The sequence below is a fragment of the Hakea prostrata genome, chromosome 5 (assembly GCF_041222555.1).
Source record: "Hakea prostrata isolate BN-2017 chromosome 5, UWA_Hpros_2, whole genome shotgun sequence".
Lineage (NCBI taxonomy): Eukaryota > Viridiplantae > Streptophyta > Magnoliopsida > Proteales > Proteaceae > Hakea > Hakea prostrata.
Genome location: NC_142604.1, coordinates 25,776,498 through 25,789,666, shown reverse-complemented (window position 1 = coordinate 25,789,666; position 13,169 = coordinate 25,776,498). Strand labels below are relative to the sequence as shown.

Genomic DNA, 13,169 nt, shown 5'->3' with positions numbered 1-13,169 from the left:
GTGCCGTTTCGCAGGGGTGTGAAACGGCACCATGCCCTTTTAAAAATTAGGCATGGAACCCTTTAAATTTTAAAAAGGCATGGTGTCGTTTCAAACACCTGCAAAACGGCACCATGCCTTTTCATCACAATGACGAAACGGCACCATGCCCTTTTAAAAATTAGGCATGGAACCCTTTAAATTTTAAAAGGGCATGGTGCCGTTTCCAACACCTGCAAAACGGCACCATGCCTTTTCATCACAGTGACGAAACGGCGTGGTGCCGTTTCGCAGGGGTTTGAAACGGCACCATGCCCTTTTAAAAATTAGGCAGGGAACCCTTTAAATTTTAAAAGGGCATGGTGCCGTTTCAAACACCTGCAAAACGGCACCATGCCTTTTCATCACAGTGACGAAACGGCGTGGTGCCGTTTCGCAGGGGTGTGAAACGGCACCATGCCCTTTTAAAAATTAGGCATGGAACCCTTCAAATTTTAAAAGGGCATGGTGCCATTTCCAACACCTGCAAAACGGCACCATGCCTTTTCATCACAGTGACGAAACAACATGGTGCCGTTTCGCAGGGGTGTGAAACAGCACCATGACCTTTTAAAAAATTAAGTATGGAACCCTTTAAATTTTAAAAGGACATGACGCCATTTCCAACACCTACAAAACGGCACCATGCCTTTTAATTTACTTGTAGGAAAATGATCTAATCTCACGTGTTACGTACAAATATATTACAAAAGGGATGGAGGGATAGTTGAAATTTATTTAGGGGAAAATTACACATGAATGGAATGAGACAACAACAAATCCTCCAAATTTATAATTCCTGAGCTACTTGTAACAACTACAAAGAATCTATATTTACAGGTTCAAAGTAATGGTATAAGTAATTAGATCTTGTGATGAAGCTCGTCTCTTAGGAGTCTTGCTTTAGCTTCTACTCTTGCTATGAAACCAACTGTAGTTCAGACTGAACTCTGTCGCACCATATGGGAGTACTCGGGATCTTCATATTGCCCTTCTTTTCTGATCCATTGAAGAACCTCATCATAGGGGAAAGAATTATCTCCGAACAGCACAGAATGTGAAGTTAGAAAAGAGACTAGAGATGACTACAAAAAGTGTGAGAAGGCAATAGGTGGGAGCAGTAGCACAGGCTTCAATGAAGACTTTATAAGCAGTGGTGGATGTACCAGGTGAAATGTTTCCATAAACCAAAAGGAAAAGATACCACACAAGGATTGAACCCCCGATGTGAACACCTTGGTTATTGTTAAGGTAACTTACAGAAATAACCATCTGGCAATTCACAACCCAGATTATACAAGTGAACATGGTTGCCCCCATGATCTCTAATCCAACGACCTCACCTCCCACACGGGAGGCCTAGAGTTCCAAAGCTTTTTTGTAGAAGAATAAGATGATTACAGCACTTGAAAATGCATTCAAAATCTAACCCAGCATTCGAAGCCAGCTGAAGAGGACATTCTGCACACCTTCTTGGTACAATAGAGTGAACTGCACATTATATTAAAGGGAGGTCAGTTTTAGGGTTGAGTGCAACTAACTAAATTGACCATAAGTGAATTTGAAATAACAAATCAATATTCAAATCTAGGAACTTTACCCAACATTAGTTGCAGTCTCCATCTTATCTCCAGTCAAGACCCATATTTTAATTCCAGCCTGAGCAAGCTTGTCAATGCACTCAGGAGCCTTTACAGGAGAGACGAGTGATAAAATCTCGATCAAATCTCTAAACAAAATTCTTCTTGTGCGGCTTTTCACAGATAAGAATTCGTTTTCCCATAAATTAATAGTAGTTTTTTTTTTTGGAGATCATTAACCAACTCACCTAGAAGAGCTAGGGGTAGACCTAAGATAACCTTAGGAGAAGTGGTGAGAAAGGATATGTATAGCTTAGGCCTTGTATCTAGCATGGCCTCGAACAGAACTGATTGGAGGGCAAGAATCCATGTAGCCGACCCCATTTAGTTGGGACAAGGCTTATTGTTGTTGTTGTTGTATTAACCAACTCACCCCATGATGCAATTTCTCCTCAACAGCAGTAGCACCAAGAAGAATTAAATCCTTCTCGATCTTCTCTGCCACTTGATCAATCCTTGCATCCCTATCTGCAGTGACCAAATTCCTGGCCTTTGTGAACTCCTCTTTGAAGTCTTTATTCTTCTTCACTGAGCTCGCAATAAGCAAGCACCAATGTTCTGAATCCTGCATCAGCATACTCATATTCATATGCTCCTGAGTTTGCTCTTGAAACTCCCTTCCATTATCTGCTAGCCTTTCAAACATAACACTGCAATCATCCATGGAACAATTTTGATATGAGAAAGCTTTTGATACACACGCATATAAGCTTTCCCTTGAGACGAGGTTTTATTTACAATCCTGTCAGCACCTTTACTTAGTAATAGTAGCTTTCCCTCCTCATTCCTTACAATCACAGACATCCTCTTCCTCTCACTATTAAATTAAACTCTAAAATATTCAGAAGTTTATAAGTCCTGCAAAAGAGAGATTACCAAACTAATTAATGTTGGGGTTCGGTAAAAGTAATGGTCTAAGGACTCGAGCACCCTCTCCTTAATGGCTAGCTTTTGAATACAAGTTTGAGTCAGTAAGTAAAGGAAACCAACCTTTCAAGACCAGCAGAAATCAAAATGCATTAGCACAATAGACAACAACTGAAATTTGAGCAACGTAAGGTCTCTAAAATTGAAGATCAAGTAGACTCTCAATTTTCGAGCTTACTACAGTAAAGAAGTCCTGTAACTGTCTTTCAAACTCCAAAACATAATATAATATCAACAAATCAATACAACCATTGAATCGGATAACTCATGGTCTAAGCCACTGAGGTATCAAACCAACCCCACCCCTCACTCCACACACATAATCCGCAAAACTCAGTTGCTGAAACTGACATATCAAGCTCCCGAAAAAGAAAAATCAATTTTCAAAATTTTCTTCTCCTGTTTATCCACAACATCCACAAAGCGTACAGGCCCAGCATTACCATCATGGAAGGAAATGACCAAACTCCTATCTGCAGGAATTCAACCCACACAGCTCAAGAAAGCACGAAGAAGGATGAAGGCCTACTGGAACACAACACCCCCATAAGAAAAGAAAAAAGAAAAAGAAAAATAACCCTTCACAAATCAATTTGAAAGGACGAGGGATTTTAGAACCATCAAAACAAATCCAGCACTATAGGGTGGGGGAAAGATAATCCTTAAGACAGCAAAGCATCGAACGTAACGGATATACATTGTCCCAGCAAGACTGATATGAGTGAATTCATTATTTCTCGGATTATCAGCCATTTTAGAGGAAAAAAGTATTTAATAATATTGATTGTGAATCAACCAATTCCAAATTAATTAATAATACTGCCATTCCAGATCAGAGATAAATTATTTCGGGGGAAAAAAAAGGGACACTCTTGTGGCAATTGATTGATTCATGGTATAAGAAATAAATTCAAATACTTGATTCATCCCAGCATGAAGCCACATAACTGTGCAACAAGCCCTAACAAATGCATACGAAAACATCGTTACAGCTACCATGGTATGTTTCCAAGTTGAAAGGATAAAAATAATCTATCGGTAGAATATGAAGACACCGGATTTGACATTATTATTATTATTATCATTAAAATGTAGACCATGGAGAGGAATCAATAATCAAAACAGACCTGGGTTTTGTACCAACCAAACGAAACAACGCATCACAAGGAAATTAAGGAACCCAAGAATACCTGCAGTTTCAAAGCAATAGATCAGCACGGTTTTATCCGAAAAACTAAGACCAGAATAGAGACGGGTCTCAAGGATTTAAGATCGAGAGCAAGAAATTGTTTCTATGACAAGGAAGCAAAATGCGGGAAGCCCTAAACTTTCTTCTTCTTCTTTTTTCACAAAAAAAAAAAGAAAAAATATGGAACCAAATCGTTAAAACAATTCAGTGGGAGATCAAAACCCTCAAACTTTGATGAGATAAAGACCTCTGTTTTCGTCCTTACCGTTGCAGGCAGCTCTCTCATTCGCTTATTTGTCCCTAACCTCTCTCTTTCTCTCCTTAGCAGTTCTTTGCACGGTTTCAGGTTTCAGCTGGAAACAAGAACCTTCGTCATCGCTTGAAGCAAGAACCCTCGTCGTCTTTTGAAGCAAGAACTCGCGGTTGTCGTCGGAACCTTTTCGGAGCTCTCTCTCTTTCGCTCGTTCAAACGCAGTTCAGAGAATGAAGAAGAAGCGGGGTTTTTCCTCGTTTTGAAATTTTCAGTTGCCTCGGTTCAGTCCTTTAAAACTGGTTCGGTCCTTTAAAACCGGTTCAGTCTACCGGTTACTTCACTTAAAACAACTAAAACCTCACATGGCAAAAATCAACGGTTACTATACAATTAGACTTCGTGGCTGCATCTGGTCCGTTCGCAGCTCAGTGCTGCGCATTAAATGCGCAGCGCTGAAGCAAAACCCTTCCCAATGACAACAGTTTGAGCCCTCAGGTTGACTTGGGGTCGGTTTATTCGGTTGGACCACCGGTTCGGGACTGTACAAATATTTATACAACAGGTACACTAACCGTGCTGGTCCTTTTTGTATACTTAATCATTAACTATTGTTGAATCACATTTGGCTCATAACCAATTGAAACCAAAAACCTTAGTCCGTTGACTCTACTCTAGGCCAAGGACCAATGCCTTAATTCAGTTTCATAAGTTGTTTTTAACACCCGAGCTCTTTCTGAAGACTTCCACCATCTTAGTCTTAGGATTTCTAAAAGCCCTGCCATACCAGCCAGCCCTAGATTTCCAAGTGAACTCCTGTTCCAATCTATGCCAAGCATTACCCAATACACAAGTTGAGGCATTTTGTGACCACCTACCTACCTTTATTCAATCCTTCACTTACCAACTCTTCCAATAGAATGTTTAAAGTTCATCATTTATTAGCATGTGATAGCAATCAGTGAGCACACACCAGATACTGATATAACTTTGAAGAGAATTTTGTAGGAAGAACAAAGGGCTGCAAAAGAACAAACATCTTGGGCCAAGATTTCCCACTCTACAAGGATAATGCCCTCCGGCCTAGGGAGTCCACTGCTGAATTGTCTCCCAAGAAATAAAAACAAAATTACAAGAAACAAGGCTAGAAACATAACTGAATATCCATATAATAGGGAAAGCTATGAAAGGTACTGCATAATGCCCCTTTGTGATCCAGTCAGTGACTCCTTCGCTGTCCGACTCCGGCAGCAAATCTTCCCTTAAAAGCTTACTGCGAGAGCAGTCAAAAGCATACACCAAAAAGGGGTAGCTCTGAATAGAAGTTCCTACAAATTTGGAGCGTAAGGCTTTTTAGTTTCTAGGCATTTGAACAGCTTCTGGCAAGAAAGCTTTTGTCTTTCTCTTTGTTGACATGCAGAAGCTACAAGAGTAGGAAAGGGAAACAAAATTAAATAGTTTGTAACACATAGACCATATTAGAATGTAATGAAGCTCGCCTTTCGCATGCACCTATCATCTGTGCCCCAAGCATGAAAAGGGGGTGGGGAAGGGAGGAACTTTCCATTTTTACTGATGTAGAAGAGGATCAACAGGATACGAATAAGTCTAAAATCATTTCATATCAGATAACAAACCAATTCATGGAACTTGTAGTCTTAACATTTACTTGTACAGACAACCTTTTACTTGCCATATTGCTCTTACCAAACAAAAAGAACTACAGCTGTGCATGAGAGGTACAGCGGTAAGAATGAAAATCACATTCGGTCTACCAGGTAATTAGCAAGACAATTAATTGGCTTGCAGGCATCAACATTTTTCAATCCACGCCGCTTAATCTTGATATAGACCAAATAATCAGCTGGAATCCAAGCAAAGCTAAGCATTAATGATAGGTCTTGAGCCTCAGAGTCCCTCAGCTGGAGTGTTTCCTTCACCCATCGAGGGTGATATGTCACTTGGTACCAAGCTGAAGCCTTCTGTTCATAAGCAGTGTTTCTTTCATCATCAGATAGTCTCTGTGAATCTGGACCTATATTCTCGAAAATCTGCCTGAATTCCTTCTTTAGAGCATTGTAGGCATGTTTAAGCCTCTCTTTAAGCTCTCCCTGTTTCTTGCTAGTGTGTTTTGGCATGGACCATATGTGTCCTGTCACCACCTCTTCCTCCCTGTTCACTTTGTACTGCCCCATAAGAGCACTCAGCTGCCCATCATATGTCAACTTATGATTCCAGGCATCTTCAAGGAAATCTACTGACCCTGGGATGTCGAGATCAGCATCATAAGGAATATCTTCAGTAGCACCGGTTAGCTCCAATGACATTGGCACTTCTTCAGATGCATCTTTGATCTTGCGATAGAGTTTGCCCAAGATTTTGTTTGACTTGTATGACTGGGATTCAATCTTGCCCATAAAATCAGGGTACATTTTAGGCTTCAACTCATGAGGCATTGTAACAAGCTTGCCAGTTTTTGGGAAGTCAACAGCTGTGGCCGCAAGTTCAGCCAGTTTTACGCATTTCTCATCTAAGGCCCCATATTCACTCATGTCAGCATGAACCACATGAGCATTGCAGATAACACCAAGGTTCTCAGTTACCATATTTTTCAAGAAAAAATCTATTATGTCCTGTTCAACATAAAAAATATACAAAAATTAGAGATATCTGTCAATGTCTAACAGATGCAATTAAACAAGCTTCTCTCTTCTAGTAGTGAACTTCACAAGAAAACATAGAATAACTAAATGCTGTTTTCTTTACAGGGAATCATGAGATTTGGGAGGGGCAAAAGCTGAACTCTAGAAAGACTCCATAACATTAACCGGGATGGGAAGATAGATAACAAGAGATGTTAGATTCGACAATCCTACAACATGAATAAAATTAACAGCACAGTTCCACACAGCGATGTTTACAAGTGATTTACACAGATCTTCTCTAGTCCATGAGTAGACACACACCAATAATCCTGTCTGCCTGATGGAGCAGATTTTTTCAATGCTTTCAGAAAAAGTTATGGTGACAGTTCAACAGGGACCTCAGCCACATCCAATTTCATCCCTTCAAACCTCCCCAGGATGAGGGATAGAGGATCCTGTTAGAAAACTGATTGAGTTCTCTTTGTCCTAAGTGGTTAGGCATGTTGTTTATATTGGAGTCATTCACGTGAGAAAACAGTATGCATTTAATATGTTTTGCATTAGATGTCTATGATGTGCTGCTATGTTTGTCCATGCTATTTAGGACACGCACGCATTTAATGCATCATTGAGATGAATATCATGCTATTCACTTAATACTTTACTTGGTGTATCACCGAAAGCATGTTGGGCTGGGAGTTCACATAGTGCATCCATATTTACAATATATCAGGGAATGTGGCTTAGGCCATTGCCATTGGTACCTCTTGCATATCATGTAGATGAATCGTGCATACCTGCATGACTGTTTAGATGCCTGGTTAGGGAACCCTTTCACATGTTGTTATTCTTTCGGCAATGATATTAAAGCCGAATGACTCGTGATAGTGGCAGGTGACTGGTGGGCGTCCAAAAGACAGTTGAGAGCCATGAGACACAATACTACCAACATATCATTCATCATATGCTTGCATATGGTATGGATTGGGCTCACGGGTGCCCAAAAGATGGTGGAGCCATGAGGGGAAACAGAGTGTCATCACTGTATTATATGTGAATGACCTTAGGGTTACAAAGTGTTCACCCAAAAGATGGCTAGGAGCCGTGAGGATCAACATTCCTAGATCAGGAGGGATATCGGACCAACAAGAGTTGTGTAGCTTGAGGAAAGGCAACGTGAGCATAAGTAGCATGACATGTAGATAACCATCTGCATGGCTTAGGTATTTCCTTGACGTGCCAGTCTCAAACCAACGGATGTGCTGATGAGATGGACCTGCTACCCCTACCTTGGTTATGGTGAGAGAGTGGTGGCCCACCCTTTGGACCCCTGGTCCCAGGCACCCAAAAGATGGTTAGGAGCCGTGAGGGGCTAGTGTCAATGTGGACCTACCCAAAGGAGATTGGTGATGGTCTTAATGTGTCCACCTAGATAGAGATTAGCATAGTTAGCATACTAGTTAGCATCCAAGGTCATCATCTCATCTGCATTCTTCATTTCATATATGTGGATCGTAGCATTGCGAATTCAAATCTGAAATTCAGTTTACAGTAGAGTAAGGACCGAATTTCTAGTTACAGCCAGTTCTAAAGCACCCTCAAGCACCCCAAAACATCCCTCCCTTTGCTGGAATTTCCTGGGCAAACCCTTAGTCTAAAGAAAAAATTAAAATACCCCTAACCATAGAGCTGGTTTACATCATATAGCTTCTTACAAAAAATGAAATTTAAAATAGGACTCGACAAAATAAAAGACTACTTAGGACTCAACAAGGAATTCAATTTGGATTGGAATTCCTTTTAGACTCTTCTTAAGCAACTAGAAGAGGAATACTAATTAAGAACTCCTAAATAAAAGAGACTTGAAAAATTAAAACTTCCTACTGTAAGAAAGAATCCAAATTGAAAATAGGATTTGAACTAGGACTCCTGATTGGATAAACTCTGTTATAACTTACTAAACAAGAACTCAGAGTCAAAACAAAAAGTAGATTTGCACTACTAAAATTAAGATGAAACTAATAAGACCAAAACAAGACTCGGGGGTAGAACGACAAAATTGCCCCTCATTAGGTTCAGCCACCCTTTAGGGCCACAAGAAAGGGCTGATTTTGGGCCTTCTTTCTGCCTTTCCTTTTGGATTGATAACTAGATATCCAGTATGCAGTCAACCTAAAAGCAGAGAAGGGGACAATCATAGCAGTTGCAAGATATGATATAATGACTGAGCAACTTTAAAGGAAGAAAAGTAAGATTGAATCACACATGTTACAACTTTTTCAACTAGAACAACTAGGCCAATGAAAATTAAAAGTGGCAATAAAATGTTTCATCGAATATCAAGATAAAAATAAGGCTGCCATTGCAGAATGAAATAATAAGCACATGCCTCGGTGCAATGGTAGGTTCATCATGAACAGTGGTCTGGGGATTAATCCTAAAAACGACCTCACTACTAAAGCAAAAGCAAGGCTGCATACATTATGACCCTCCACAGACCCTGCAGCAACAGGAGCCATGTGCAGTGGATACACCCTTTACCATTGACGGGATGCTCAGTTGGTAATGACCAGCAACACTTGGTGAAGACTTTACAGGTTCAACTCTCCCAGTGGCATATGTAATAGTCCCCACTCCCTAATATAAAGCTACCAACTCCCATCAAAAAAAAAAAAAAAAAAACCTAAGAATAAGAAGGCAATATCTACAGAACAGAATCACAAGATTATTTGAATTTCATACATTGTGGAAAGCAAATTAATATAACACAGACATTAGAAGTAAGTGTTAAAGTAGGGAAGGTGAGTACCATATGATTGACTGCACGTGGCAATTTTTTTGCCTCAACAGGGGAATAATCCATTGGTAGCCAACTTTTCTTGCTTGGAGGTATAAGATATTCATCCCAAGTCACAAAATATAAATCCCCATCAAGGTCACTTCCAGATGCTTCATTTGCATGAGGTCTGTCTCCCTTTTGAGGAAAGACTAAACAATCAAAAAGATGATACAAGTCAGGAACATCTACAGCTTCCAGAATTCGAATATCTCCAGGGTGTAGACACGGATTCTTAGCTATTGCAACAATTCCCTTGATGACTCCCAGATTCCTCTTTGTCTCAGAAAATCTAGGACCATGTTTCAAGAAACAGTTTTCCAAAGAAGGGGTTGAAACTTGGATGAAGCATTGACCTTGTTCAAGAACCCCTATTTCATCTAAGCAACCCATCAACCATCTTCCTGAAGGAACAAAGATCCTTGCTTTTGCAAGAAGGTCCCCCATCTGAGCAGCTCTTATGCAAGAGAGCATACCTTTCAGATGAGGTTCTGTTTGAGGCTTGAAACCTGCACTCAGCATCATTGCCGCTGTATTTCCTTGCTCAGCACATGATGTGGTAACAACATCAAAAGCCACATCAGTGTTCTCAAGCATCTGGTTCAACTTATAAACCATGGAATCTTGCATCCTAGAGAAAACATCATCTGGAACGTCCAATGCTGAAAGGAGAGTCACAATCTGCCTATTCAAGTACCCTGGCTGGAATCGAGTCCATGACACAACTTCAAGTATTGTGTGTGCAGATTCAAACTTGTTCATGCTTGGTCTCAAGGAGAGGCGTACCCCATCCTCTTTTTCTGGCCAACTAGCTACAACCCCTTTGCAACCAGCAAACCTGATCTGATAGGCACAAGGAGGGTAAGCTGTCAATTGCAATTTATCTGCAACTTCCCTGGCAAGGTCAGGTGTTAGCATTCCAATCCCGTCAGAAAAAACATACCCATTCCGTTCAATATCAGGAAGGTCAGGATTGACATTCTTTAAGGGAACCTCAACTGTGGCATATGTGGATGAGAAACACTGTCCCATCCTTGCTGCACATTTTGCCACATTCTTAATCGTGAACCTTCCCATCCAACTCTTAATATCATCCACACTAATATTTTCGTCTTCGGCAAAGAACCATGCTGATCGGTCTCTTAACTGATTGGATGAAAATGCAAGAAAGGAATACTTCCTACCACACAAATTAAAACCATCAGTCAGAATGGCCTTCACTCTTTTGAATATAGTTGTTTTTTGGGGAAAGGAATTTGAGGTGATATCCCTCACAATAGAAGCAACATAGTAAGATAAAGCATTAGAATTTAGCTGCTGGAAACCTTCATCCATAAACGTGACCCTCAAAAACCGATCTGCAACTTCTTTGTACCTCCTTAGCACCCTATTCGAAAGTTCTATCTCTGGTGGAAGGCAATAGGCTTTTGTTGGGGTTATCACCAATCTCCTTACTTCAGCATTGTCATCTGATCCCTTGGAACTCTTCAGAAGTTTAGGGTCCTTCAGCAGCCAAGTTTGAACTAGTTTCAGTCTCTTGCATGCATCAAACACAGGATTCTTATAGGAACAGATATGTTTCAATGCTATCACATTCACTTCTCTTGTTTGCATTCTCAGCAAATCAAAGAACTCAGTCAACAACTGGTGCTGGTTCACAACACCTTTGTGCATGATAGCATTCACTAGGAACATTGTTTCAAAGCTAATTCCTTCTTCATGATGAACACTGAAGAATATGTCAGACATGGGCACTCCAAAATTAGGTTCTTTTTTAATGCATAAGACCTGTCTAGGATGCTCATATTTTACCCTCTGTCCTTCAAGATAATCGATAGCCTTCATTAGTTTTAGCCCAAAACGGGGAGAGATTGAGATTCTGTAGGAATTGCACCTAGCGATTGCTCCACTAGGTGTAAAATCTGTAGATCTAATCCAAGGATCCTCATCATCCAGCATATCAAATGGGACTGACTCAAAAATGTCATCATCTGCAGTTCTATAATAAACACATGGAGACGATATCAACTGCAACAGCAGTATTAAAGATGATGTATCTGCATACTGTTTGATGTGGGTGATCTCTCTAACCATGAATTCCACCTTAAAGTCACATTTTAACACTGCATGATTTGTTGTCCCTTTGAATGAGAATGCTGTCTCCTTTGTAAAACAAACCTTGCAGGTCCCATCAAAGGGATCAACCAGGAAGTCTACACCATAAACAGGTCCTTCCCAACCAACAAAAAATTCATCCCGACTGACCAGCATCCCAATCTCAACACGGACATCAGAGAATTTAAAGGGGTTTGTCGTCCTTCTCCTTTGGTTAATCCGGAATGGGCTCTCTGGTCCCAAGCTCACTCTCAAAGGCATATTATGGAAAATGAGATTGTTCTGCCCCGCAGCTTTCAGAGCAGCAGTTGCCGATTCAGGAGATGCGAAATGTACAAATGCATGAGGTTCAACCTTGTCATAGTCAAGAGTAATTTGGATATTCTCCATATTGGTGACTCCAAAATTTGGGTGGGATTCAGGTGGAGTCCATGAGGCCTTCAATCTACACCTCCAAACCAACCCAATCTCTTTTTCCAGAAAGTCGGAGAGCTCTTTCGCAGTGACAGTTCTGTCGAACCCACCAAAACTTACCTGGGTAACAACAGCATCCCTCTGGGATCCCTCTGAACCCATCCTATCTTTCCCAATATACAAATGCTGCGATCAAAGCCAAAGCTTGGAAGATCGCAACGCTTTTCTCTCCTTATCACCTGTTCCATTATTAAATAAAAGAACGCCCAAACACGCATCCCAAAATTAAAAGTTAATCGGACACAGAGAACAATAAACTTAAAAATTAATGCACGGAAGGGAAATTGACTACACGGTGAACTAGTAAGCAGCAGAACTAAGCAAAAACCACCAAGTATTAAAAAAAATAATAAATAAATAAATAAAACCCTGAACTTTTTCCCGAAATCACAACCCCAATGTTCACTAAAATTACATTTTCCTTCCGGGAAATGAAAAATCAACTGCAAAGTCCCTCTACAAAATCGCAGCACAAGCAGAGCTAAAGATCTTGGTCAATCGAACTGGAACAAGCACAAAATAATTGATTATTGTGAAGACTAAACAAAGAAACGGATTAAACAAACCTTCACACTCTCGAACAATCGGCTTAAAAGATTCGCAAAGCGGTTGCCTAAACAGAGAGCACCAACGGCAAATATTTCCCTCTTTTCTCAGGCGAAGCTATTCACTGAGAGAGAACACCAATCACGGACATTTCCCCTTGTTCTCAGGTGAAGCTATTCTCGAGTGCCTACACCCAGTACTGTACCACGAAAGGAAAAAGGCAACGCACCTGTCCTCTTCCCTCCCTCTTCCCTCCCTCTTCCCTCCCTCTTCCCTCTTCCCAATTCCCACCAACCGAGAAATGGTTTGTACAGCTTACGCGGCTACGGCCTACGCCTTTTAAAACCATAAAATATCTGTGTCACGTGAAAAATCTGAAACGTTTACAGAGGTAATTTACACACGGCAGTATTGCCTCCACCAGCCTTAGCATCCACAATGGCTTGGAGGCGAGCCGGTAGTCCACCCCGGGCAAACGGCCATTTAAGCCTACAAGTAGACCAGCCCAAGATTTCGTCCTTTAGTGTGC

At 40.8% G+C, this 13,169-nt stretch overlaps 1 protein-coding gene across 1 annotated transcript; it reads right to left on the bottom strand.

The window, feature by feature from the left end:
* Window positions 1-5,022: 5,022 nt before the first annotated feature.
* RDR6 (RNA-dependent RNA polymerase 6) lies at window positions 5,023-12,921 on the bottom strand. The gene is made up of 3 exons (XM_089155706.1): window positions 12,661-12,921; window positions 9,479-12,273; window positions 5,023-6,657 (listed from the first exon to the last, which is right to left on the bottom strand). The coding sequence occupies exons 2-3, from the start codon at window positions 12,194-12,196 to the stop codon at window positions 5,785-5,787; spliced, it is 3,591 nt and encodes a 1,196-aa protein (XP_089011832.1). The 5' UTR covers window positions 12,197-12,273; window positions 12,661-12,921; the 3' UTR covers window positions 5,023-5,784.
* Between the last annotated feature and the right edge of the window lie 248 nt (window positions 12,922-13,169).

Coding starts and splice junctions, on each gene's coding strand:
- RDR6 (XM_089155706.1), bottom strand. CDS start 12,196: ATGGGTTCAGAGGGATCCCAGAGGGATGCTGTTGTTACCCAGGTAAGT. Junction 6,658..9,478: donor CACGTGCAGTCAATCATATG/GTACTCACCTTC, acceptor TATGTTGAACAG/GACATAATAGATTTTTTCTT.